Source organism: Suillus subaureus (genome assembly GCF_016647635.1).
Source record: "Suillus subaureus strain MN1 chromosome Unknown BJ212scaffold_63, whole genome shotgun sequence".
NCBI lineage: Eukaryota > Fungi > Basidiomycota > Agaricomycetes > Boletales > Suillaceae > Suillus > Suillus subaureus.
In genome coordinates, this window is record NW_024538619.1 from 37,338 (window position 1) to 63,343 (window position 26,006).

The window sequence follows — 26,006 nt, forward strand, 5'->3', positions numbered from 1 at the left end:
CAGATCAAGCCACGAGAGAGACCAGCTTATCGCTAACCCCGAGCTTCGAAGCGATCCGTTGGAGTCTCTCAGGCTCATTCTCGAATCCAGCGCCTCTGAGCATGATAGCCATATAGCCAAACGCCTTGGGAGCATCGATGGCAATATCGTCCAAAAATTCAGCCATGGGCATGAATCCCTTCTCAAATACCTCGAGCGTACACTGTCCGCTGCTCATAGCCTGCGCGAAGAAGTCACCTACCAACCTTGCATCTGCCTCTTTGCTCTCGAGTGCGGATCCAACCAGCTTGTTTACGAGCCGGAAGCGGTGTTCATCAGGAAGATTGGTGAAGTAGACTTCTGCCTCCTGAAGATTGCGAATGGCAAAGAACTCTTTCACATCTTCATCAATCATCTTGACGTCTGCTTCTGATATGGAGGGTGTGCTTCTAGGTTCTTCTTTCGAAGGAGTCGTGGCGTTCTTTTTATTAGCATAAACAGACCGTGGAAGAAGCTGGAGCTTCCTGTACTGTACAGCGGGCTCAGGAAAACCGGCATGACCAAGATCAACGTCCGGCTTAGGTCTCAACGAAAGACTGGGTTTCGTGGGCATCTTATGGGTGAGTTCGAGGTTCTGACTGAAGATATTTGGGCTGGAATTCAGCTGTGAAGGTGTCTCCTGCTTGTTGTCCTTCTTTCTGCCCACGAACACGCTACTTGGACTCATGACCATGGACGCACCCATGCTGATCTTGCCAAACTGTGACTCATCATCAGCCTTGGGAAGCGCCCATGGAACAGAGCCACCTGGAGCAGCCCAGCCATCAGGGCCATGCTCTTCGCTGTGCTCGCTGCCACCTCGACGGCCACCGCTAGACATGAGTATCTGACGGTTGTCCAGGAGTCAGAAGCGGAGCTCATGTGGAAGATTGGTGAAGTAGTTGATGTCTGCTTCTGACATGGCGATGGGTACGCTCTCGCGTTCTTCTTCCAAAGGAGTTATTATGCTCTCGTCAGCAGGGTAAACAGTTTGTGGAAAAAGCTGGAGCTTCCTGTGCTGCACAGTGGGCTCAGGAACACCATCATGACCGGGATCGGTGCTTGATTTTCGACTCGACGAATGACTGGGCTTCGTGAATGCCTCAGTGGTGAGTTTAAGGTTCTGGCTGAGCATACAGAACATATTTGAGTTCGAATTCGTTCGAGAAAATGTTTCCCGCCTGCCGTCCTTCTTGCCGGCCCCGAAGATGCCACTTGGACTCATCACCAATGTCATGGGTGGACCATCAGTGCTGTTGCCAAACGGTGACATATCTCCAGCCTTGGGAGGCGCGCGCGGAACATAGTCACCGGCAACAACCCAACCATCAGGCCTATCCTCTTGGTCACGGTCACCGCCCCTTCGAGATCCACCGCGAGACATGCTCATCTGACAGTTGAGCCACTCCTCTGCAGCTGCTCTCTTCTTGGCGGCCTGTAACACGAGTGTCAATAAAACAATGTTTAATGACACCAATCTATCTTACCAGTGCGTGAACGGTAGCAATTGTCACAGGTGCAGCATGGCGGCTCATCCATATACGGTCACGCAACTCGATAACATCCTAAATATCACAATGATGAGCACAACCGACAAAGATACAAAAAAATGCCGCACCTGAAGCATGAACTGCATACGAGTGCTGATATTATGGCTCTCGCCTAGCTCCTTTATACGCGTGAAGTAAACGTCCATACGCGCGCGGGCTTGCGGCGTGTCAAGCAACTGGCCAACTGTCTTCAACATCTGACACAAGCTCTCAATCCTCTGTTCCTCGGGGTTCTCGATGTTGCAAAGCAGCTTCACCACACACTCGTGCATGAAACGCTCGGTTAGCATCCGAACCTTGAACAGCTCGCCAATAAACTTTATGAGATTGAGACCCTGGCGCTTCGCCTTCTGTGCAGCGTAGTACTCATCAGAATCGAGCCCAGCATCCAATGTGCCCTTCTTGTCGTTAGCAGCCTTGGTTGCGTGATCGCTGGAAGCCTTTGCCCCAGCGGCTGCAGCAGTAGCCTCCTTGACGAACCACCGGCGCTCAAAGTATTCTTGACACAAGTTGAGGAGATAATTGCGGAACAGCTGTTTGCCAGCAATAGGCCTCTCCCCTCTGTTCTTGATCCCGTCGTCGTACACAGGTCTGATTTGCTCCATCATCTTCTGACATAGCCGCGCGTACATCTCACCCCAAGCGGTCTCAACAGTCACCTTCTTGAACACCAGCCGGATGACTCGGATGAGCGTCTGCCCGTCCCCATCCATGCCCTTGTTAGCCCAGTGGATGATCTTGTCTGAAATCGTTTCGAATTTCTCCATCGTGAGCTTGTTGAGCAGAGCCCTGACCTTACGGTTGACCAGCTCAGGCGAATCAACATCAGGTTGAACCTTGTAGGTCGCACTCGTAGGGACCCAACGGTTGGCAGACAATTCGAGAGGCACAACGGGCTCGAAGCCAGCACCTAGGATAGGTGCAGCGCCAAAGTCAGGACTATGTTCTTCCTGGGACACCAGAGCCTTGTTGGCATCACCATACTTCTTACCGCGTTTACTGCGTATGCGGTTGATGCCATGCATGGGATGGCCAGGCCCACTTGTGGTGGGCATACGCACCATCGGGGAGCAAAATTGGGAAGAAGCACTGCTATTTGAAGCAGAACGGGAGTTGGACATGGCAAACCGCTCCTCGCTAGTAAGTGTGCTTCCTAAAACTTGGAAATTGCCCATCTGGAAATCGCTTGGGATGGAGGTAGACGGCTTCTCCTTGTACATGTGCATGAACTGCATAAGGAAGTCACGGTCGTATCTACACGAGGCAATGAATGAGACATTCGAAGTGAAGGAGCAAAACACACACCTGAATTGGCCATCCCTGACGTTCGCATTGAACCCAACCCTCGGGCTCTCGGGGTGCGCAACCTCGCTTAGATTCTCGATGACACGTGCAGTGAGGAGTGCGGAAGGGGGAGGCGCAGATGAAGTAAGGTGGATAGGGCTAGGAGGCTTTCGTGGAATCTCAGTGGGAGGGGACATCATAAACGTATCTATCCGAGGTGACTCCTTCAATTTCTTCCCGCTATTACCGTTAAGCTGAGGCACAGGAGCTTCGTTATGCTCGGAGACTTCGCCGTCCTCTGGCTCTTGAGAATCGCTGGCGAGTGATGGAGTCTGAACTATGCCATCAAATTCTTCAGCTTCAAGCTGGGCTTCCTCTACCTCAGAGCATCTTGCTGTTTCCGTTCCTTTTCTTCTAGTGCGATGTGCGCCTGCTCTGCCTCAAGACAGCCTTCCTCCTCCTGGCGTAGGAGCTCCTTCTCCTCTTCCTCTGCTTGTCGTATCCGCTCCTTTTCTTCCTCCTCCATGAGTATCCGGTTCTCATCAGCCTTCCTCTTGCGTGTAGCCTCTTCCTCCTCCATCCGCTTGGCTTGTTTCTCTCTTTTGCGCTTCTTCTTTGTACCATCCTTCTTCCATACCAAAACCGAAGGTTGCGGTCGGTTGGTCACAACGGGCGATGCGGGTGAGATAGGAGCGGTTGGTAGCCGGAGACTGAGCTTCTTGAGATCATCAAGTGTCACCTCCATGCCATCCTGGCTCCTGATGGTAATCTTGGATATAGAGCGTCCGCCAGGAACAAAATCGCGGGCGTTCGTGTTAAGGCAAGGTGCGCTGGCGGTAGAGGGTGTGGACAGCGGGGAAGATATGGAGAGAGGTGTTTGAGGTGTATGAGGGGTGTGCGGGATAGCATGTGCCATTGTGGACGTACCAGGTAGCTGAGGGGCTGCGGAGCGAGGTGACATGGAAAGAGGTTCAGGTTGATGGGCATGTTGCGGGTGAGACTGTCGGTGCATATGTTGGGAGGGCATAGCATTATACCCCCAAGGAGGTTTTGGTTGATGTGGATCCATATACTTGGACCACGTTGAGAACACAGTTGATAAATATGGTTAGAAAAATGGAGTACTAACATAGTATCCACCCCATGACATGGGTACCTGCGGTGCTACACCTCCTGGAAGTGCTTGATGTGGGTGTGGAGCCATTCGGAGACTGGCAGGGATGGGCAGGCCACCGGGATCACCTGAGGCAGCTCCTTGTTGAGACTGGCCTTGCACGTTTGGCCTTGCACGTTTGGCACAGCACAAGAGAATGCAGGGGAACGTGGGGTGCCAGAAGGCTGCTGTGATGAGCGCATGCCATTGAACACAAATTGCGAGGGTTGCTGGAGCCGTTGTGACGATAGCTGGTGATTTGGAGGTAAATTAAAGAGCCGGGTGGAGGGAGAGAATGTGCCAAAAGACGACTGGGAAGACGATGACGAGGGATTCTGAAAGAGCTTTACAATGTCTGCTCTGGACGGTTTAGGTGTAGATGTAGTTGATAGTGCAGCCTGTTGAAGATAGCGCACTGGAGTTGGAGGGTGTTAATGACAGGGAAGCTCGTAGAAGCTGCTTCGACGACCCTGTGGCCGATGCGGAAGCTGAGGACTTTGCCATTTACATGATTGGAAGATTTAGCAGGTACGGATCCGAAAAATTTTATGGCTTCAGTTTTTACACGGGGAATGGCAGCCGGTGATGAACATAACGGGGCAGAGGCATCTATTGATCCAAACACAACAGATGCTAAGAGTAACAGTTAGAACGAGAAATGGTTTTGGAGTGATAGTAAAATCAGACCTGGTTGTGCTATTACTGATCCGACATTATTTCGAGGGACTGAGACGCCATCTTTTATGGACACGCCCCAGCCTGACTGCACTTGGACGTCCTCGAGTGAGAAGTAAGCTATTGGAGCGGAAGACTGCGATCGCGACGAAAGAGCTGCAGATGAATTGCTCTGCAGGTGAGCCCTTTGACCAAGCTGACTCCGAAGGGAGAGATGTAGTAGAGACTTTGCTCATTCTATAAACACACAACAGGAGGGCTTTGTCGAAAAGCCCATGCGTACTTGCTTTTCGTACTATATACCTGTCTTGGATTCGCAAATTTCCGATATCGACACGCTCTTGCAGTGCGGTCCATGATGAATATTAATTCTTCGAAAGATGGGAGTCGCGTGAGCGTTGTTACGGATTAGTTTAGTCGTTAGCAACAACGAACTCACGATTTTTCGATGTCACAGACATTTTGGTAGAATCGACAATGTGGTTAGTGTTAGCAATATTTCTGCCAGTGGCAATTGCCGGCAGTAGGTCGAAGGTGGTTGGCAGAACTAATCGACTTGGTAATTGTTCCTACTAACAAGCAATAAAATTGGACAGATGCCTTTGAATGTATCTTGGTCAGTGTTGTGGGTAGAAGTCAGCCAGACGTCTGACCACTTTGTTCCCAGGGAGAAAGTCATACAACTACTTTTTCAGACTGCTAACTACTACTCGGCATCCATCGAGGGCTGTAACGACAACCACCTCAAACATTTAATTGACCTGCCCCAAAGCCCCTGATCACACCGGTTGAACCTATTTTGCCGTAGTAGAAACATAGTTGAGAAGAGCCAAAAACTGCCCACAATTCTTTTTGCCGACTTACCATTCTGGAGGTCAATTCCCCCTACACTAAATGTGGTCACATGATTTTCCACTGTTCGTTCAACGTCCTTCTCTGCATTCTGCAGGTGCTTTCATTACATAGAATGGTATCTGTGGAATCAACAATATCAGCAGTAGTACTTGGCTGGCGAGTTTAACGACAACCTTGGCACTGGACCGTCCAGCCGCTCCAACCGAGGAGCTGTTTCTTGATATCAAGCCCCTACATTGATCGCACATGATCTTTCTACATTCCCAACCGTAATACACCTAAATTGAGATTCAAATATACCTATCGCGTCGATGACTTGGAGAACATAATAAACTGCCAGTAGTGGCTGACCACTCCTGCGCCGTGCTTCGCAGTCAGCCTCTACCGAGTCAGTTGTCATATTTCATGGCTGCTCTTCATAACGTCCCACCAACTTCCTCTTTTCTGTGATCACCATGCATCTCACCGATACATCTTCGTCTATGCCCGACTCTTCCGTCCCTCTCGCCAAGTCCCAGACACCCATTCGGCGTGTAACTTCTCTCTTGCGTTCTCCACTCCAAATCAACAGATATGCCCGTCCACGTTCACACTCCATGGACACCGTAAGGCCGCAAATCAGTCGCCCCCTTTATTACACTCCTCCCCCTGCGGTCGCCCTTCAGACCACATCTCTATCTACCGACAGTATCATCATTACATCCTTCCAACGTGCACCATTTTGCTGCCATGAGGACCTTGTTACCATGCCTCGCCCTGAACTCGTACAGGTTGCTCAGAGCATCAATGGACGTCTGCCAAAGGCACTGCAAATTGCATGCGGATGATGTGGAAGATGCGGACATTCGGAGAGCGATAGAGGTCCTAACTGGGATCCGCACAGAGACAGCACGAGAATCAGTACCACCCGTTCCAGGCGCACCTAGAGCTATACGGACAAAGATCATGGGTGCGACATTGGATGAAGCATCCTGGGATGTGAATATCGACTCGAGTGCAACGGACGAACGAACTATCATTATGCCTTCTAGTCCACTTGCCATGCGTCGCCAGCGCTTGGAAATGCTCAGGAGGAACAAGAGCAAGAGGAACCTTTGAAAAAGCGAAGACGTGCTTCACAAGACAATGCTAATACCCCACCTGGTCGTGTGCCTACTATGTCGGGCTCACGCCTCCTCGAGAGTCTTGATGTCTCAGCCTCTCCTCTGCTTGTGTCAGACAGCAGCGAGGTCGTTAGCTCCTTGACTAGCACTCAAGGGAATGTACAGCGTCGACGCAGCGCTCGTCTCTCCAGGGACAACTCTCACCCGCGCGAAGTTGTAATTCGCCTCCCCTTTGCGTCTTCGCCCAAAGCACAACCTACCCGCATGCTCCGTTCGCACTCTCAAAGGACAAGCCTTCCAACATCTGCGCAGGTCTCGAAGCTCAAGCGTGCTCAATCCGATGCCAATGTCACTCTTACACGTCCTAAGTACCGTTTTCGACGCGGGCGCGCTACACCCAAAGCTACCGATCCTGCCAATTACGTGCTAGATGATGAGAAGACATCGCAGGCGCTACCGGTGATCCCCACAGGGTCTGGACTTGCTGTCGATTTTCTCACTCCTAGGGCCCGTAGTGCGAGCGCGTCGACCACGGTCTCGCAGGAGAAGAGTGAATTCGGGTCAGGGGTCGTGGAGGCAATGGGGGAGATGGTGGTCTGAGTTAGAACACGCCTGAACGACGTCATCCAGCTTCAGAAGTTGAGAGGTCCCGAGTCATTTCAGTTGAGGTGTATTTCACATATTTATATATACTAGTATTTTTGCTTCTACGAATGGATGCTATGTTACAACAAGTATTACAAAATACAACCTTGAATGTATTGGTCCGGTCAAGATAATTGTTTCTCGTTTAACGGCGGAGAATAAATGGGTCTGATCTTGTTTATGTGTTTCTGGTAACCTCTATACGCACTGCGGGCATCTTGAAACAGTGACCTCAGGAGTTCCTTTTCATCATCTCTAAACCCGGGCAGTTCACTAGAGCTAAGGTCGAACGACTTTTCTTCCTCGTGTTTTTCCAGTTCCTCCATTACTTTGTCTCTCCATGTATTCCATACTCTTGTTTCATTTGGGATGAAACATTGCAACACCTCTTTTGGCTTGAAGTCAGAATTCGAAGGCCTCCGGACGTTATCGCTGAGAACCAAACATGCAAAAACCGCCTGAGCAGCTCTGTTTTTCAGTGCAATTTTCAACATAGGCGGATCACGAAGCGCTTTCAACAAGACACCGATTTGTATTTTCTCCTGTTCCAGTGACGAGAGAAATGAATTGTATGCCCATGAGGCTGCGACTGATGAGATGAACATGATCTGCCCGAACGTCGATGCCTGGGGGATGAGAAGGAGCTGGAGAAGGAACTGCGCGAGGAGGAGAAGCGAGCAGAGTCCAATTCGTCTGAACTCTGGGCCGCCACCCATTTTCAGATCAAACTTCCCTTTGGTTATTGGATCGATGTCTTTCTCTGCGCCTCTGAGGATGACTACATCGGTTCGCATGAGTAGCAACCCGTCTGCAGGCGGCACGCCCGGAGCGGCTTCCTTGACGGAAGCAAATTCGAGTTGAGCAGTACCCATGACAAGGCAAGATACGCCACTTGAAATGATTCCTAACATGATGAGGGCGAATGCTAGCCAATCTCCTGAAGCAGCAGAAATCCCGCACGTCGCCAAACTGATTGTAATGGGAATAGCGGCCAAGAGAGCATGATGGGTGCTCATCATAGGCGCCCGGTCCAAGTGCTTTACCACTCCGTCTCCGACATCAACAATGGTGACGGACAGAGGCGTAGTCTCCCTGCCTTCCACTTCCGCCTCTGGCTGAATTTCTTTGGTCTTCTGTACCATGAGGTACGCCAGGTGACCGGTGGTCATCTCTGTGCCCGAGAAGACACCCCAATAACGAGGGCCAGGTTTTCCATCTAGCCCAAATACCTCAGCGGGCGTGAGATTTGGGCCAGGGAAAAGACCATCCCAGAATCTTGAGTTCGCGAGCCGCCCGAACTTTTTGGCGACAGTATAACTTCCTGGTGAATTATACCAGCCTAGCCAGCGCCTCCCACGATAGAGATGAACAGTGGTCATCGCTGCGATCGCTTCATCGCCACCAAAGAATCCAGCAACGTTAGATGTATTGAGATTGAATTTTGACTGGTTGATTGGTACAGAAAAGGTGGGCTTGTAACTAGTGATGATATCCATGATGTTGCTGTTAAACGACCTCCGCAATACAGCCGAGCGTCATGGTTTGTGACATACATAGCCTCTAGGCGCTAAACAAATTGGTGGGAAATAATTTTACTCCGTGTTGGACAACGACAACGAGTCATACTAATAGAATACACGTTGCATTCTACAACGATCATCGACACACGTACGCGTGCACAGACAGTCCAGCAATTAGCAGGAATCACATGCCTCAAGTATCCTCCGTGCCACTGTCAGTCCTTCATCATCCTCTTTCGTATCTCCTCACCCTTCGTTTGTAACAGCACCTGGACGCGTTCGCTTTTGATATTTCTCATTTTGCACTGGGTAATACCTTTTGCTTCTTAATGTCAGACACATTGCAACACACATTCTCTCTGGTATTCGAGACAGGTGCTAGCTACCTGTCGTTCATGTCATCATTGGCAAATTTTCTAGGTTCAATCAGGACGCTCGTCACTTTGTCGACCACTGAGCCCTGGTCTTGGAGGACCATATTTCTTATTAAACGTTCATCTGTACATAATCTGCCGTAAGTACCTGCATCTTCGTATGCACCATCCCTACATCATCCCTTCAAACTTCCCAACACATTAGAAGGAAGTTAAACGTCCGGTATTAGCTCTGTCTAGGGGAGGCTACCATCACCACGACAACGTCCAATTCACGCCTTACTCCATTACTTCAGAATCCACCATGGTCTTACACTCAAATCCTCCGGGTTTAGCTCTCAATCACCATTCATACACGCAGCCCTGCAGCCACCAGGCTTAATATTGAATAGAAAGGGGCACCCGGAAATTGTTAGACAGACTTCTTATCAGCAAGAATCATGATAAGAAGCGCCAGCTCATGACAAGCTTGCAGGGCCTTCTCGAAATCGCCCTCCAAAAGGTGTTCTCCGCACAGGATATATCATATAGCGTTGCTGATTCACCCACAAAAAATATAGTGGATTAATTTTCTGCGTGTACGAATTCCCGCACGGCATGTGATTTGTCGGGTCCAGATGCCCGGAGGGCTGTAAGCCTGTTCCCGATGTGTATAAGCTTGGCCACCGGGTGCTACTGAATTGTTCAGTATGCTTGTATATATCTGGATATAAGAACTTGCCTTTCTCTGACTGACTGCCACTTAGGGGTCCCGCCACCTCGCCAGGTCTTTGTGGGTTTACCTGACAGGCTTGCTTCTTTTAATTGTCTCATCGACACCAGTTGCATAGGTTTCGCGCCACGCGCCACCGCCAATCAAGCTGTGTTTTATTTGCATCGTGTTCCCTCAGTCAGTGAGCGTGGTATTACAGATCCCATCATTTCCGCTAAACCATAAGACACGTTCTTGGACCAGCAGGCCACAGACCAGATACTGGTTCCCATGCCAATCGGAAGATTATTATCAATCCCGAAGCTCAGTCTTCCATTACACTCGCGTATATTTGATCCCCGCATTGACCATTGCTCTTCTCAACACGAATTAGTGACCTAAATGACGCGGCTATAACTTTCCGAGTGTGACGATTTTTTCGAAACACCATACAACCGCATGTACTGACGTTACAGGGGTCAACCGGGAAGTCGAAAAATCAACGCATAAAAGGAGGCAACTTTTGAAAAGCAAATCGCACCTCAGGCCTCAACTTTGAACTCATCCGTTCCTCAGCTATACTATCATACTTCATACACCTCCCAAGCAAACTGCTTTGCATCATGAAATTCTCATCCGTCCTCTTCTCCATGTCCGTCTTTGTCCTTTCCTCTTTGGCGCAAACGACAGAAACCCTTTCATACGACCCCACGTACGATGACGCCTCCCTCTCCCTTTCCAGTGTCGCTTGTTCAGATGGCACTTATGGGCTTGAGACAAAGGGATACACGACCCTAGGATCACTTCGCGCATTCCCTAATGTCGGCGGTGTCTACACCGTGACGGGCTATGATTCCGCTGCATGCGGGACCTGCTATAATGTCACTTACGGAAATAATACCGTTGCTATCCTTGCGGTTGACGTATCCAAAGCCGGCTTCACAATCTCAGAGACGGCGATGAACACCTTGACTAACAATTTGGCCGTTGAGCTGGGAAGAGTGGATGTTACGGCAACCCAAGTGGATGTGTCAGTATGCGGCTTGTAGTTGCATTGTGTCGGAGTATGTCGGTATGTCTGCTATTGCAGGTCTGTTATGCCTTCGTTGAACATTTACCCTTTCAGGCAGTTTCCTCTGCGTCTGAGTGCCTACTAGACAACGTTAGGACTTGGGACTTATAGTTTCGATGGACTTGAATTGCATATCAAAATTAGCTGAACTTCTACACGAACGACGGACTTTTATTTGGTAAAATTACATGTAGATGTAGGCTACGGTTGTTTTGGACTTATGGACTTACATAATTGTACATATCTGCATCGTTCATGAATAGTTTACGTAGTGTCGTGGACTCGACAACATTACGGACCAACTGCAAGTAGATATCGCAGTATATTCCAGACAGCATTTCGTGAAGCTCCGCCCTCGAAAGATGCATACGCTTGAAGGAGGATGTGATGCGGACCTGAAGCGATGCCCCAATTTCCAAGGCACTAGTATCAACGCATTTGAAGCTTGCACGGTAACGGGTATGAAAGGCATGTTCATGAGCATTAGTCAAGAGCATGCCCATAGGCTATTGTACAAGAGATGATACAACTGCAGGCTTTAGGTTTTATACCTCACACCAACTAGCAAGATTTAATCAAAACGCATTCCACCGTCAATCGTGACCTGCAGAGTTGTGGGTCTTCGTGCACGGGCTCTCAAAGTAGTACTTACACTTTGTCCTGTTTGTTATTTCACATGAATACAGACAGCGAAAAAGGTTCCATAATGCTTACCTGTGATAAAATGAGATTCTGAGGAGGCAATGTAAGAGACTAATCCCGCAATGTCGTCTGGAACCCCCAAATATCCGACGCACGTATTCTTCTTAGACTGCGGAGAAATGCTTGAACGAATTCGTGAGAATAGCTCTAATGTTTTGTCTTACATTTTCGTTATAGCCTCTAGGGTCAGATGATCCCGTCAGCTTCATGCTTGCCTCATTCAGTCCGTCGACTTTGACACTCAGCTTGCATCACGAGATATCTTATTTATAGCTTTACTTACCCATAGCCGTCATAATTGGTCCTGGAGCATAGGCATTCACGGTGATACCGTGGCGTCCAAGTTCGATGGCTAACATATGATTACTGGTCAGAATCGTCGGAAGGCAATGTAGACAGACACCATACCAGCAGACTGTGTAATCCCTCGGACTGCAAACTTGGAAGCAGCATACGCGCTGAGGTATTGTTCACCTGTGCGAAAGAATGTGTGGAGCGTTAGAACCTACGGATGGACATACACACCTCTTTTGCCTACTAGCGAGCTGGCGCCGATGATGCGCCGACCTCGTTTGTGGGTCTCATTCAAGGCAATCATCTTTTGAGCGGCGTATTTGTAGCTTAAAAACACGCCCGTAACATTGACGGCAAAGATCTTTTCCCAGTCTGCCAATGTAGCTAGTCAAACGGAATCAGTACAATGTTGTAGATATAAATCACAAAGCCACATTTCTTACTTTCTACCAATGGTGCGACTGCAATGATACCGGCATTTGCGACCATCTCGAAGTGGCATCAATTATGGGAATAATTCAATACTCGGGCGTCTATACTCACAACATCCAGACCACCAAGTTCGGCCACGACGTCGTCCACTATCTTACAAACGTCGCCCTCGACTGTAACATCTGCAAGGAGTACGCAGGCCCTTCGTCCTGTATAAGTCCTCGTTATCTCCCGGGCGACCCCCTCAAGGTTCGACTTGTTGGTAGGAATATCACTGAGTCCAATGTCGAAGCCATCGGCAGCCAGCCTAAGAGAAATGGAACGGCCAATGCCTTGACCAGCACCAGTGATTAGAGCAACACCTTTAGACATGGTAGCCAGTGGTGCAAGAGTCAGTGTTGGGAATCATGGCCACAGCCTAAGATTATAACTGTAAGGCCAAGCGTCCATCAGGTCATGGGTCTCGAAAATGTTAAAAATAGTACTCACTGGTTGTAAAGTTCAACTTCAAGGCGGACTCGGAGCTGCACATACGCAAAGGCCCGAGATTAGTACGGTATGACAGGGTATGGCTTTGCAGCCATCGATACGAGTGATCCTCTTGAACGAACAAAACATATGAAGCGGCATGATCAATCGTAGTATTAGTGAGACCGAGGAATCGAATTATTAATATTTTTGCATGACCCTTCTGTATTTCAAAAGATAGAATCGAACTGCATGCACATGATTGATATCAATCATATACATCTACAAGAACTACCGTGACAACTCACTGGCAGTGGCTGAGCAAGTGCAACTTGCTTGAACTTCCACGTTCGACGAGACCATCGTTGACGTTGATGAAGTTCAATTTTCCATTAGCTTTTTATCGGCAGAATGTTACCCACTGCTCCTCTGCATAATAGGTAACATATTATGTTATGGCAATATCAGCATTCTCATTGTGGGTCGAGTTTTCGTTCACTGATGGATGGTCATGTCACGGTCATAGGCGGCCCATCATGTCAGGCTGGGCTGATGGTGCCGCGGTACTGTAAGCCTAGTAACGGTTGAGCATTGAGCCGTACTAATTCACCACATTTATTGTTCTAGTACGATTTACGTCTTACATGCATCATTTGCGTTGAACAACATCCAGACTCCTGCCAAATTGTTAATGGTACGCAGATCCCTGGACGTCGTGTGCGGCCAGCCAGTCCAAGACTCATATTTACTATTAATATCGCTAGGTTTGTGGCGCTGCCGAAGTAGCCCTAGTACCCACGCACGTACTACGAACGCCTGCAGTTTTCCTCTCAACACTCAACTACCCACAACCTACCACGAGTCATATCGCTACCTGGCTTGCCTCTCATGAATCGAACAGCTCAGCTTGAGAAACGTTTTCAACGACATCCTCAGAGGCAGAGTTCCTGCAGATGCACGGAGCTACGCTCACTTTTTGGAAGCGATTTGTGCACAGCAAGACCCTGCAGCCTGCATCAACAAAATCGTTGAGAGCTCCCATGGCTCAAGCGCAGTTCAGGCTGCCATGCGTCACAATACCAATACCCAGTTCCTCAATGGAACTGCAACCACACTTCTGTTATATCTATTCCAAGCAACAGACCTCGGTGACGTCTTAGATCACTTACTCATCGCCATAGTTGATCCTCCCATTTTTTGGACTGCCTTCAGCCAAGCATTCGATCAGGGTGAGCTCAGTGAGCCAGCCCAGCAAGCATTCGCGGTACTACTCCATCGCCTCCTGTGCCTCACTACCGGGAATACCTCATCTTACCGTGACCTCGCAAAGAAATCTAGTATCCTTACGAGGCTTCTCGATTCATCGCAATGGACTGTCAAAGATATTGGCTACCGCATCCAACATATTCTTTCCACATTCAAGTCCGGTACACCTGTCGCTGCAGTCGGTGGACCTGGTGGTCGCCATGATAATGATTTCAGCAATTTCAGGGAGATATCCATTCTTCCAACTGCAGATGAGATCCTCTGTCAGCAGCCTCCTTTCATTCGCCCGGGCAGCGTATTGGAGGATCCTGATGGCGAGGCCACTCGTACAGCTGACTACCTGGATAATACCTTTCGCTTGCTGCGTGAAGACATGTTATATGAGATAAGAGAAGAGCTTCAGACTGCCACAGGGAAGAAGAAAGGGCGTTACCGTGGGCTCACCATTGACGGTGTCACACTCAATGGCGTATACAGTGGTACGGATGATAGAAAAACTCGTTGGGGCATCAAGCTCAAATGCCAAGATGATTTCAAGTCGATGAAGAATGTCCCCGACAAACAGCGCAAGACTTATCTCGAAAAAGATCCTGCCGGCGTCAGAATTCTCAAAAATCAGTCTCTCATATGCATACTTTTGGGAAATCAAATTATCAGTCTCGCAAGCGTTCACCGTGTCGAGGCACTGCTTGCGCAGAAACCTCCTGTCATTGTACTTCAGCTGGAAGGGGAGGCTAGCATCTCAAAGACTCTCCTTCAGTTGCAATCATCCGATGCCATTCGACTCATTCAGATTGACACCGCCCTCTTTGCATTCGAGCCGGTCTTGAAGGCTCTGCAGAAGACGCAGGTCATCCTGCTATCGGAGGAGCTCTTGTTCTGGAAGGAAGGGAGCATCATCGGTAGCGTTGCGGTGACCGCGGCTCAGGTTACGCGTCCGCTTGCTATGAATCCGTCCGTGGATTTGAAGCAGCTCCTAGGGCTTTCATCTAGTATTGTCCTTGATAAGTCGCAGGCGGCATCGCTATTGGCAGGACTTACGCAGAAGCTTTCCCTCATCCAGGGCCCTCCAGGTAGCGTTTGTCAACCACCCATTCACAGCCATTTTGTTGACATCCCAAAGGAACTGGAAAATCATTCATTGGCGCGCTACTTGCAAAGGCCATCCATGATCACACTGAGCAGAAAATCCTCGTAGTCTGCTACACGAACCACGCCCTGGATCAATTCCTGGAAGATCTCATGAAGATTGGCATTCCGGACATTAACATGGTCCGCCTCGGCAGTAGAGCAAATGCGCAGGTCGCCCATCTTGGCATTGCGGGCCAGAAGAAAGAGCGTTTCATACGGTCCAAAGCCGACTGGACTATCATCGACAACTTGAAGAGTTCGTCGACATTTCACTGCAGCGCTCTAGAGACTGCCATGAGCAGGTTCATAGCTTCGAAGATCAGCTTCATGGACATCCTCACCTACATTGAATTTCAAGAACCGGCCTACTTCGATGCATTCCACGTATCTGAATTCGACGATTCGGGAATGACTCGTGTCGGCAAGGACGGCAAACCTGTTGACGCTGAGGAACTCATCTTTCGGTGGGCCAGAGGATTTGACGCTGGGCAGTTCAAAGCTGAGCCCAATGTACGTGAGGCGCAAGATATTTGGCAAATGCCTTCGGACGCTCGCCAGAACGTGATGGAGAGATGGAAGTCGGAGATACGCAAATTAATCCTCGAGGAGATTTGCACACTTGGCACAAACTACAACGAATGTCAAGATCAACTGACACGCAAATTTGGGGAAGCCAGGGTGGCAACCCTCACGGGGAAGAGAGTCATTGGATGCACGACGACTGGAGCAGCTATGTTTGCACCGGAAATTCGTGCGGCCAATCCTGATGTCCTTCTCGTTGAGGAGGCTGGTGAGATCCTAGAAAGTCACGTCCTCACCGCGATGGGTCAGAATACAAGCCAGATGATTCTCATTGGTGACCACAAGTGCGTGAGACAATACCGATTTTCAGTACATTTCGCTGAAGTTGACTCCTCACAGGCAACTGCGTCCCAAAGTTAACAACTATAAGCTGACTGTTGAAAAGGGTGATGGATTTGAACTCAACAGATCACTATTCGAGCGTTTGGTTCTCAAGGGCTTTCCTCACGAAACTCTGACAGCCCAACATCGTATGCGTCCGGAAATCTCAGCGTTTATCAGGAAGCTTACATACCCCGACCTCACGGATGCTCCCAAGACCCAGGGCCGTAACGACATTCGCGGTATTCAGAATAACATCATCTTTATTGACCACACTCATCCCGAGGATAACGACTCTCGCATTTCAGACAAAGGCGATGGGGCTTCGTCTGGGTCGAAACAGAACACTTATGAAGTGGAAATGGTTTGGAAAATCATACGCTACCTCGCTCAGCAAGGCTATGGGACGGAGAAGCTAGTCGTTCTTACACCGTACCTTGGGCAGCTCTCAAAGCTTCGAGATGTCCTGAAGAGGGACAATGACCCCGTGCTCAATGATCTTGATTCGCATGATCTCATCCGCGCCGGACTTATGTCCCCAGCTGACAAGACATCCAAGAAGCGCATCAGGCTTGCTACGATAGGTATGTATCTGCTACCCGACTTATAGCGCACATCTAATATTGTTTGAATAGATAATTATCAGGGCGAAGAGAGTGATATCGTCATCGCTAGTCTGACAAGGTCCAATGAATCCAACGACATCGGTTTCATGAACTCCCCCGAACGTCTGAACGTGCTCATCTCCCGGGCTCGAGATGGACTCATCCTGATCGGGAACTCACGGACATTTATAAATGCTCGGAAGGGTAAGGAGCTATGGGGGAAATTCTTCGAGCTTGTCAAACAAGGCAACTACATGTACGAAGGTTTCCCGATCAAATGTGAGCGGCACCCAGATCGAACAGTCCTCATCAAATCTGCGTCAGAATTTGATACTCTCTGTCCCGACGGTGGATGCGCAGAGATATGGTAAGAATTTGGAAATTGGTAATGTCCTTACTCACGTTATCTCTAGTAACATCATGTTGAACTGTGGCATCCATCCTTGCCCACTGAAGTGTCATCAGATCTCGGACCATTCGCAAATGCCATGTCAACACCCGTACTCGGACACGTGTCCTCTCAATCACAAGCTGAAGTGGAAATGTCATCAGTCAAAGCCAGACCCTTGTCCGGTCTGTGTCAAGGAAGCTGAACGTGCGGAGGAGAAGCGAAAACGCGAACTTGAACTGAAGCAGAAACTGGAAGAAGAGGAACTACAACGTCAGATACAACGCGAACAGGAGCAGTTGGAGCACGATCTACGCATGGCTGAGCTGGACGCTGAGATGAAGGCGGAATTGGATGCGATAGCTGACGCTCAGGTTGCGCAGCAGCGAGCGAATGTTTTGAAACAGAAAGTCAAGGATATCGAGGCAGCCAGAGCCAATGCACTGAAGGCAGCTGCAAATGCGCAGGCGCACGCTGACGCCGCCCGTTCTGCTTCGTCACCCAGGATGACGAACCCCGTACCTCCAACACCCTCATCCAATTCGCAATCGAACGTACCTCCACCAAATCCTACTCCTCCGTCGCCACCGCCAAAACCACAGCCAAAAACGAAACCTTCAGCTACCCCGACTCCTTCGAATTCTAATCAGTCAAAATCTCAACAACCTAGGCCTCCCTCGACGTCGCCGATGAATGTGACACCCACATCGGCTGCCCACCAGGATTGGTTACATCAGAAGCGAGTCAATGGTGAAAAAAACAGCGCCATTGACGGTATCATGGAGTTGACAGGGCTTGAGGATGTGAAAGCCCAAGTGCTCCGTATCAAGGCCCATATCGACTTGATGAAACGGCAAGGCGTCCCTCTGAACAAGGAGCGTCTCAATCTGGTTTTGCTCGGTAATCCAGGAACTGGTGAGTACTTGTCGAAGTTTTCAGTGAATGGGCTGCTCATATTCCTTCAGGAAAAACCACGGTTGCAAGATTGTATGCACAATTCCTCGAATCAGTTCAGGTTCTCCCAGGTGATGCGTTCATTGAAACGACGGGTTCAAGCTTGGCGCATGAAGGGGTGGGTGGAGCAAAGAAGCTCATTGCAGATGCCATGACAGTTGGAGGAGGCGCTATCTTCATCGACGAAGCATACCAACTCGTCAGTGAACACCAGCACACAGGAGGTCAGGTACTGGACTTTCTCCTTGCCGAGATGGAGAACCAAGTGGGTACTCTAGTCTTCATTCTTGCGGGATATAGCAAGCAGATGGAGAAGTTCTTCGAGCACAACCCCGGCCTTCCCAGTCGTGTTCCGTACACTCTCAAGTTTGCGGACTACACTGACCCCGAACTTCTGACGATGCTGGAGGCGCTCGTAGAGAAACGATATTCGGGTCAGATGAAGGTGGAGGATGGTATCAGGGGCTTATATACTCGAATTGCAGTGCGTCGACTTGGACGTGGTCGCGGTCGTGAGGGGTTTGGAAATGCTCGGGCATTGCAAAACATGTTTGCAAAGGTCGCCCAGAGACTAGCCGAACGACTTAAGAAGCAACGCCAGCAGGGGTGGATCGCTGATGATTTTTTTATCACCAAAGAGGACTTCATTGGTCCTGACCCATCCCAGGTCCTTCCGCAGTGCGCTCCTTGGGAGAAGCTACAGAAAATGATAGGTCTCGATTCTGTGAAAGACTCCGTCCGTAATTTCTTTGATATCGTCGACACGAACTATCATCGAGAGCTCCAAGAGAAAGAGCCTCTTGCGATGTCTTTGAACCGCGTCTTTCTTGGCTCACCAGGAACCGGCAAAACGACAGTTGCGAAGCTCTACGGACAAATACTCGCAGAATTAGGGCTCTTGAGCAACAATGAAGGTGAAAATCCATACTTGTGTTGTTGGCTGCCCGTTAGCTGATGACATTCTTTCTGAGTCAGTCGTTATCAAGAATCCATCTGATTTTGTGGGCGCGTACCTTGGCCATTCAGAGAAGAACACCAAAGCTATCTTGGATAGTACTGTTGGTAAAGTTTTGGTTATAGACGAGGTATGCACATTGCAATCCTAGATTTACGAGTCGGTTATAATATTGACCTTGTCTGACAGGCTTACATGCTGTACAGCAAGAACTCTGGATCCCAAGACCAATTCAAAACGACCGTAATTGACACCTTGGTCGCGGAGATTCAAAGTGTACCTGGAGAAGATCGCTGTGTTTTGTTATTGGGATACAAAGAACAGATGGAAGAGATGTTCCAGGTACGCTCAAATGTTCAGTTGAATTACCGAGTGTGAAATCTGATGTATCTACTCAGAATGTGAACCCTGGGCTCGCTCGTAGGTTTGCCATTGAAAACGCATTCACTTTCGAGGACTTCACTGAGCCCCAACTTCGGGATATCTTGGACTTCAAGCTGAAGGATCAGGACCTGGGGGCCACTGACTCGGCGAAACAGGTTGCTAGTGACCTTCTGAGCAGAGCCAAGAACCGTCCTAACTTTGGCAATGCTGGTGAGGTGGAGAACATGCTCGGTCTGGCAAAATCCCGCTATCAGAAGCGTCAAGCATCAGTCCCTCCCGATCAACGTTCCGATGTGATCTTCGAGCCTCAGGATTTCGATCCAGATTGGGATCGCGATCGCAATGCTGCAGCTAATTTGACGAAACTCTTCGAAGATCTTGTTGGTTGTGACGACATCGTGACGAAGTTGGGCGACTATCAGAAAATTGCTCGTGCGATGAAGGCTACTGGTGTGGATATGCGCAAACAAATTCCAACGAGTTTCATTTTCAAAGGACCCCCAGGTCAGTGACAGTTTCTCATCCGGAGCAGGGAGTTGATGCTTTGCTCATCCCTAGGTACTGGAAAAACAACTATTGCGAGGAAGTTCGGTCAAGTGTATTATGACATGGGCTTTCTTTCTTCGTCTGACCTTATCGAGTGTTCCGCCTCCGACCTTGTAGGGCAATATGTGGGTCACACCGGCCCGAAGACGAAGAAACTTTTCGAGAAGGCCTTGGGCAAAGTGCTTTTCGTGGACGAAGCGTACCGGCTTAGTAACGGGCATTTTGCACAAGAAGCCATTGATGAGACCGTCGGGCTCATGACCAACGAGAAGTTCATGAACAAGATGGTCATCGTTCTTGCAGGTTATGAGAAAGAAATGAATGCTCTTTTGAGCGTTAATCCTGGTCTCGCCAGTCGTTTCTCCGAAGAAATCACTCTAACCAACATGACGGCGGCCAAATGTCTTCAAGTGCTCGACAAGGAATTGCAGAAGACGCAGATCGTCTTGTCTGAGCTAGCTGACACCACTTCGTCTGCTTACTCTGAGATGGAGATTATCATCGACCGGATGTCACGCTTGTCGAACTGGGGGAAACGCTCGGGACGTCAAGACCATTGCCCAGAGACTTGTCCATCATGCATTCAGTGCTGTGGCAAATAGTTCTGGGAGTACCCCATTGCTCACTGCAGACGAAGCTATAGCTATCATGAAGGACCTGCTCAATCAGCAGCGCCAGCGACTCAATATTCCACGTATAACCACTTCACCCCCGTCAGGCAAACTGCCAATGGCATCGTCCAGCAATTCCGTTCCTCCTCCGCCCCCTTCCCAATCAGGTTCTTCTTCCGCAACCAAAGGATCTCAACCACCTAAACCACCTTCCAAAAGGAGCTCTTCATCCAACCAGTCGCCACCAAAGCCTCCTCCGCAATCAGGGTCGCCCTCCACACCTAGCGGATCCCAACGACCTAATAAGCCACCTTTCGCCCCCCAACGTATCATCTAGCACATCGCGCCCGAAAGTGCCGCCGTCCCCGTCACCCACTCCCTCTTCCACTCCAAAAGCCACTCCAAAAACAACTCGTCGCCAAAGGCAGCCCAGAGGTTCTCAACAGGCGTCCCCTGCACCATCCAGCTCAAACAGTCTGCCTCCTTTCTCCATTTCAGGTTCCCAAACTGCTCCTCCTATTCTTTCGACAGGCAGTACCCCGCCGACTCCAGACCAGCGAGGGAAAAAAATGCAGTTGCCAGTTCAAGGCACCCCGCAGCCCCAATCTACCAATAATGTTCAGCGTGACCCAGGAATCGCTGATGTTATCTGGAGGCAGTTGGAAGCAGATAAAGCAGCGGCGGCAGGAGGCAAAAAGGAAGGCGATTGAGGAGATGAAGAGGCGCGATGCTGAATTGAGTAGAGCCGCTCAAAGACAGAAAGCTGCAGAGCTGCAGCTCGGGCCCTTGCTCAGGCGAAGGCACGAGACCAGGAAGAACTTAGGCGCCAACAAGAGGCAGCTCGAATTCAAGAGGCGCAGGCGAAGGCAGAAAGAGAGAGAATTGCTGCTGCACTCTCCCAGATGCGTCGGGAGCAAGAGAAGAAGAGACGTGAAGAAGAGAGGATACAGCAGAAATTAAGAAACCTGGGCGTCTGCGTGCAAGGCTACCCATGGACCAAACAAACATCAGGCTACCGTTGTGCTGGCGGCCGGCATTTTATTCACGACTCCCAGCTACGCTAGTTCTGCATCGATTCTGCGTACAGTAGCATTTCCTTTGGAGTTCGGATGAGTGTGAAGTTTTGAGTTACAGGACGTGTGCACTGTGTTCGATTATAACGTTGGTAGGCATAGATTGCCATTTGCTTTCTCGGAGGACATTTCAAGATCACCTTTTTCATCCCTTCAAGTTCGCCTCAAATTTGCGCCTTGAATAAATTAGTGGCGTTGGAAGACTACATGTAATTGGTTGAGAACCTTCAGCACGCAAGTAACTCGCGTTCTGAACCCCAGTGAAAACAAGCAAGATAGAGGTTGATACGTATTGAAAAAGGTAGATACAAATTGACAGTTCAATATGAATCAATGTGTAACGTGAAAAATGAGACTCTTATCGATGTTATTGATAGAGATCGAACTAGTAATATTTACAGATTGATATGCGTTCGATCTCGCTCCAGGTTGTTTTTACACTCGCAATCGAGCCACATCGATAGACAATGAAACACGTGAATTGAATTATAGGTATCGCTACGCAGGGATATACATCAATGCAGAACGAAACACGACGATGCAGAGCGAAAAATGACGAAAAAAACAGCGCCCTCACTAGCGCGGTCTGCCCAGTAACCCAGCTACACCCCCTCGCCTCGCTGCAGCGCTAGTCATCTCCGTCGGATCCAGCGAACTCTTCCTCAGCGTTGCCTTGAGCCCCACTTGTAGCAACTGCCGTCAATGCATTTGTTGCCAGCTGTAGTAATACATTGTAGTTAGTTTGCATGCATTGATATAAAGAGACTCCTCACCAATGCTTTAGCTCGCGCTTCAAATACCTGTTGAGGAGCGCATCAGGTTGAGTAGAGAATAAATAAAAAATATATACGGCCTTGTCTGCAGTGGGTAGTTGCTCCCAGTATACCTTGAACTGCTTCGCTGTGCCCAGCAGGTTCCCGGCGGCTTTCCACGCACTTGCACATAGGTTTCTATTGAGGACTGTTAGAATTAATCTCGACTTAAGAATATATGCATACCGTGCATTAATTGTCTTCTGGATGCGCATTGCCTTGGCCTTATTTGGTGCATTCGGATCTTTCGGCACTGCGGGAGTCTTTGCTTTGACCGGACGAGGCTTCGGTTTTGATTTTGCATTGACTGTGGAGGGTGCAGGAGTCACGCTTGTGGTGACAGGAATAATAGATGATGTTGATGGTGTCGCAGGAATAGGTGGTGATGATGAGCTCGAAGGTGTCTGTCGGAAGGTGCCAGAAACACCAGCTACCCTAGAGCCGTGTTTACCATTCAATTATTAGTGTGATGTCTATCTGTCACAATTGAGAAAATACTTACAGAGGATTCTTTACCTTGGTGTTCATTGTGCCGCCATCAGAACCAATTAATCAACAATGTACTACTTACCTGAGGAACAATGCTAGCTGATGGGACCTCAGGCATGTTGACTAGGGCTCCGTGAACAACTACCGAATTTTTGACGTTGGAGTTTTTGACAGGTTTTTAACGTGTTTTTAACAAGTCGATAACTCGGGGTTGATACTGGGGTGTCAAAAACTCGTCAAAAACTAAAATATATATGTACATGATCCCGGGAATATAGCCTATTGAATTCTCTACCTCCGCCGATGTATACGAGTTTTGGCTAGCAGTCCAGGCCGCATTTGAAGATCTCGCAGTACTATGCAATTGGTGTGCAACCCCGTCATTGATAGACCACATGGATCCTATCACACCGCGAAATCTGGAGAATTGCATCGCTGCAGCGAGATGGATGGCTTCACCGGGGCTGGACTCATCACCAACAGTAGTGTGGCAAGCTGATAAGAATGTGAACTCCAGGTTCTGCCAATGGGATCGGATGATCTTACCAAGTGGGACATGGATGGAATCTTGGGCACTTGTGATGAACAAGGCATCACAGCTGTACTTGCTTGCATTGAGGATAACGACAGGACCACCTTTTGCCGCCTTCTGGAAGTCAGAAAATAGCGGAGGTAGGAGAAACTGGCGAAAATCAGGTAGCAGGCGGATGGGTGAGACCACATCGTCCCATTGAATGGTTAGTTGACGGATTTGTGGGGACTTGTTTTCAGTAGACTCATCGAATGCGTGACGAAGGCGGAAGCCGAGCTGCTCTGCTGCCAATGTCATGCCGGCATTACCTGACACGGAAAGTTCATCCAGTGGTGTGCCGAAGCGTGCAAACTGGGTCCAGAATACTGCATGGCCTTGCTCCACCAGTTCCACAGCAGCCGGGAAAGAGCCACGACGAACACCGCATGAGAATGCATCCATTGCAAAAGATGATGTAGCATCCTTCACTGCATTGAAATGGTGGGAGGAGGGTGATAGAGTAGTAACGTGCTGATTGAGCAATCTTAGGGTGATTTGATAGGCCATCAATGCAGAGCCATGGTGGAGCTTGACTTGGCAGCACATTATAAGGGCCCATACAGTGGGCATTTGCATTACCGTAGTGAAAAAATGTCAAAATGACCTGAAAAAATACATTTTTTGAGTGTGTCAAAAACTGGTCAAAAACTAGTTTTTAACTCGTGTCAAAAACCCCTCGAAGGTGGAGGTGAGTTAAAAACTCATCGTTAACTCCATGGGTAGTTTTTCATGGAGCCCTAATGTTGACATGAGTGGGTTTGGGAATGGCTGGATCCATTGCTGTAGTCTCCGTGATGGCATCGCTTGGATTGATGAAGTTGTGATTACTAATCATTTTCAACATAGGATCTATGAGGTCGTCAAGAGAGACAGAGTCTGGAACAGTGGTAGGGATGCTGGGAGTATTAGGCTTGACAGGAATGGTAGGCTTGATGGGAATGGTAGACTTGACAGGAATGGTAGTAGACTCAATGGGGAGTTCTGAAGTAATGCTGGTAGGGCTGTCCACATCCATAGTATACTTGAACTCTGTGTCCTCCAGTAGAATCACCTCGATTTTTTGCTTCTTGCTGCATGATGATGATGAGTCCACATTTGCTCGCTTCTTGCCATTAATAATATGATACAGTGGCTCAAAAAACTGTCTGCATGTTTTGACATTTTTCACTATCTATGATATTGTGTGAGAACTCACAAATGCCTCAAGGACATGCTTATACCACATTGTAGTATGGCTTCAGGGCTTTCATTTGAGCCATACACTGTGGGAATCAGTGGAGATATGGTGGAGACATAAGGCTTATAAAATGATGACTCATGTGGACAGTTTTTTGAGTGTATATTAAAACTATATAAATCATTATTTATGACACCACAAAAATCATGCCACTATTATATAAATTATGAAGTGGTGTCATTATGTTATTTTATGACTATATCTAACTATATAAACCAGAATATCTCATGTATCATAGTCATAATCACCATGAAAGCCATCTCCTCTGCTCAAAGAGATAATATCCTCTCTCTGTCTTATGCTGGCCTCTCTGCTTGCCAAATTTCCTCTAGAACTGGAGTATGCAAGTCCACTGTGGCCAAGTTTATCAAAGAAAGCCACCCAGACAAGGAAAACTCTTGTGGAGGACATCCATCCAAGCTTACCTCTACTGACAAAAGGGCTATTATCCAACATATCACTACAGGAAAGGCTGATAATGCTGTCCAAGCCACCCATTATATCAATTCCACCATCACTACCCCTGTCTCTTCACAAACTGTGAGGAATGTTCTCAAGGCAGCTCATCTCAAGGCAGTAACAAAGAAGAAAAAGCCTCTTCTCTCCATCAAACATAGGCAGAGAAGACTAGCCTTTGCCTTAGCTCATCAACACTGGACTGTAGAGGACTGGAAGCATGTTATATGGTCAGATGAGACCAAAATCAATAGGATTGGGTCAGATGGGAAGGTATATGTATGGAAAAAGAAGGGAGATGGCCTAACAGACAGAGAGGTTAATGGGACTGTCAAGTTTGGAGGAGGTTCTTCAATGGTATGGGGCTGTATGGGATGGAATGCTGTGGGAATGCTTGCTGAGGTTGAGGGGAAGATGAATGCTGAGCAGTATGTGGACATTTTAAATGACCACTTGCTGCCTAGCTTGGTAGAATCAGGGATTGATGAAGAAGATATCATTTTCCAACAGGATAATGATCCCAAGCACACATCCAGAGGAGCTAAGGAATGATTTGAAGAACATAACATCAATGTTCTTGACTGGCCAGCACAGTCTCCTGATGTCAATGTCATTGAACATCTCTGGGGAACACTCAAGAAAAAGCTTCAAGCCTATGAAAACCCCCCTAAAGGAGTATGGGAGCTTTGGGAGAGAGTAGCAGTGGAATGGGGGAAGATCACAGCTGAGGATTGCTAGAAATTAATTGAGAGTATGCCTAGAAGGATAGAGGCAGTAATTAAAGCCAAG

At 48.7% G+C, this 26,006-nt stretch overlaps 13 protein-coding genes across 13 annotated transcripts; 4 read left to right on the forward strand and 9 right to left on the reverse strand.

Annotated features, from left to right (window-relative positions):
* Positions 1-4: 4 nt before the first annotated feature.
* Positions 5-1,243, reverse strand: BJ212DRAFT_1284830 (uncharacterized protein; the record flags this gene model as incomplete). Its single annotated transcript, XM_041331852.1, has 2 exons — positions 5-428; positions 939-1,243. 2 exons carry the CDS (start codon positions 1,241-1,243, stop codon positions 5-7), a joined length of 729 nt encoding a protein of 242 aa, XP_041186712.1.
* A 253-nt stretch (positions 1,244-1,496) lies between these two features.
* Positions 1,497-2,593, reverse strand: BJ212DRAFT_1284871 (armadillo-type protein; the record flags this gene model as incomplete). The annotated part of the gene is made up of 2 exons (XM_041331854.1): positions 1,497-1,583; positions 1,637-2,593. The coding sequence occupies 2 exons, from the start codon at positions 2,591-2,593 to the stop codon at positions 1,497-1,499; spliced, it is 1,044 nt and encodes a 347-aa protein (XP_041186713.1).
* Positions 2,594-2,749: 156 nt separating this feature from the next.
* BJ212DRAFT_1198830 (uncharacterized protein) lies at positions 2,750-3,049 on the reverse strand (the record flags this gene model as incomplete). Its single annotated transcript, XM_041329039.1, has 2 exons — positions 2,750-2,822; positions 2,874-3,049. Coding segments are annotated over 2 exons (249 nt in total), but the record flags the coding sequence as incomplete, so codon positions are not given.
* On the reverse strand, positions 2,935-4,203 carry BJ212DRAFT_948140 (uncharacterized protein). Its single transcript, XM_041344421.1, has 2 exons — positions 3,982-4,203; positions 2,935-3,924 (listed from the first exon to the last, which is right to left on the reverse strand). The coding sequence occupies exons 1-2, from the start codon at positions 4,054-4,056 to the stop codon at positions 3,229-3,231; spliced, it is 771 nt and encodes a 256-aa protein (XP_041186715.1). The 5' UTR covers positions 4,057-4,203; the 3' UTR covers positions 2,935-3,228.
* A 434-nt stretch (positions 4,204-4,637) lies between these two features.
* Positions 4,638-5,309, reverse strand: BJ212DRAFT_1395021 (uncharacterized protein; the record flags this gene model as incomplete). The annotated part of the gene is made up of 3 exons (XM_041337165.1): positions 4,638-5,051; positions 5,120-5,168; positions 5,257-5,309. A coding segment is annotated over one exon (201 nt), but the record flags the coding sequence as incomplete, so codon positions are not given.
* An 879-nt stretch (positions 5,310-6,188) lies between these two features.
* Positions 6,189-6,350, forward strand: BJ212DRAFT_1236172 (uncharacterized protein; the record flags this gene model as incomplete). The annotated part of the gene is made up of 1 exon (XM_041329537.1): positions 6,189-6,350. A coding segment is annotated over one exon (162 nt), but the record flags the coding sequence as incomplete, so codon positions are not given.
* Positions 6,351-6,692: 342 nt separating this feature from the next.
* BJ212DRAFT_1304450 (uncharacterized protein) lies at positions 6,693-7,238 on the forward strand (the record flags this gene model as incomplete). The annotated part of the gene is made up of 1 exon (XM_041333613.1): positions 6,693-7,238. The coding sequence occupies one exon, from the start codon at positions 6,693-6,695 to the stop codon at positions 7,236-7,238; it is 546 nt and encodes a 181-aa protein (XP_041186718.1).
* A 72-nt stretch (positions 7,239-7,310) lies between these two features.
* On the reverse strand, positions 7,311-8,823 carry BJ212DRAFT_1469674 (uncharacterized protein). Its single transcript, XM_041339006.1, has one exon. It carries the CDS (start codon positions 8,777-8,779, stop codon positions 7,409-7,411), a length of 1,371 nt encoding a protein of 456 aa, XP_041186719.1. The 5' UTR covers positions 8,780-8,823; the 3' UTR covers positions 7,311-7,408.
* Positions 8,824-10,070: 1,247 nt separating this feature from the next.
* On the forward strand, positions 10,071-11,065 carry BJ212DRAFT_948438 (Cerato-platanin). Its single transcript, XM_041344422.1, has 2 exons — positions 10,071-10,940; positions 10,995-11,065. The coding sequence occupies exon 1, from the start codon at positions 10,492-10,494 to the stop codon at positions 10,915-10,917; it is 426 nt and encodes a 141-aa protein (XP_041186720.1). The 5' UTR covers positions 10,071-10,491; the 3' UTR covers positions 10,918-10,940; positions 10,995-11,065.
* A 446-nt stretch (positions 11,066-11,511) lies between these two features.
* On the reverse strand, positions 11,512-12,740 carry BJ212DRAFT_1486887 (NAD(P)-binding protein; the record flags this gene model as incomplete). The annotated part of the gene is made up of 8 exons (XM_041341180.1): positions 11,512-11,600; positions 11,655-11,751; positions 11,807-11,874; positions 11,926-11,994; positions 12,051-12,116; positions 12,168-12,320; positions 12,380-12,425; positions 12,480-12,740. The coding sequence occupies 8 exons, from the start codon at positions 12,738-12,740 to the stop codon at positions 11,512-11,514; spliced, it is 849 nt and encodes a 282-aa protein (XP_041186721.1).
* A 632-nt stretch (positions 12,741-13,372) lies between these two features.
* On the forward strand, positions 13,373-21,289 carry BJ212DRAFT_1486888 (P-loop containing nucleoside triphosphate hydrolase protein; the record flags this gene model as incomplete). The annotated part of the gene is made up of 14 exons (XM_041341181.1): positions 13,373-13,404; positions 13,464-13,530; positions 13,738-15,175; positions 15,226-16,099; positions 16,155-16,720; positions 16,772-17,108; positions 17,155-18,044; positions 18,095-18,997; positions 19,059-19,168; positions 19,228-19,380; positions 19,437-19,926; positions 19,981-20,538; positions 20,600-20,746; positions 20,799-21,289. The coding sequence occupies 14 exons, from the start codon at positions 13,373-13,375 to the stop codon at positions 21,287-21,289; spliced, it is 7,056 nt and encodes a 2,351-aa protein (XP_041186722.1).
* A 1,835-nt stretch (positions 21,290-23,124) lies between these two features.
* BJ212DRAFT_1395068 (uncharacterized protein) lies at positions 23,125-23,874 on the reverse strand. The gene has a single exon (XM_041337166.1). The coding sequence runs from the start codon at positions 23,780-23,782 to the stop codon at positions 23,132-23,134; it is 651 nt and encodes a 216-aa protein (XP_041186723.1). The 5' UTR covers positions 23,783-23,874; the 3' UTR covers positions 23,125-23,131.
* A 377-nt stretch (positions 23,875-24,251) lies between these two features.
* Positions 24,252-24,783, reverse strand: BJ212DRAFT_1486890 (uncharacterized protein; the record flags this gene model as incomplete). The annotated part of the gene is made up of 2 exons (XM_041341182.1): positions 24,252-24,695; positions 24,745-24,783. The coding sequence occupies 2 exons, from the start codon at positions 24,781-24,783 to the stop codon at positions 24,252-24,254; spliced, it is 483 nt and encodes a 160-aa protein (XP_041186724.1).
* Between the last annotated feature and the right edge of the window lie 1,223 nt (positions 24,784-26,006).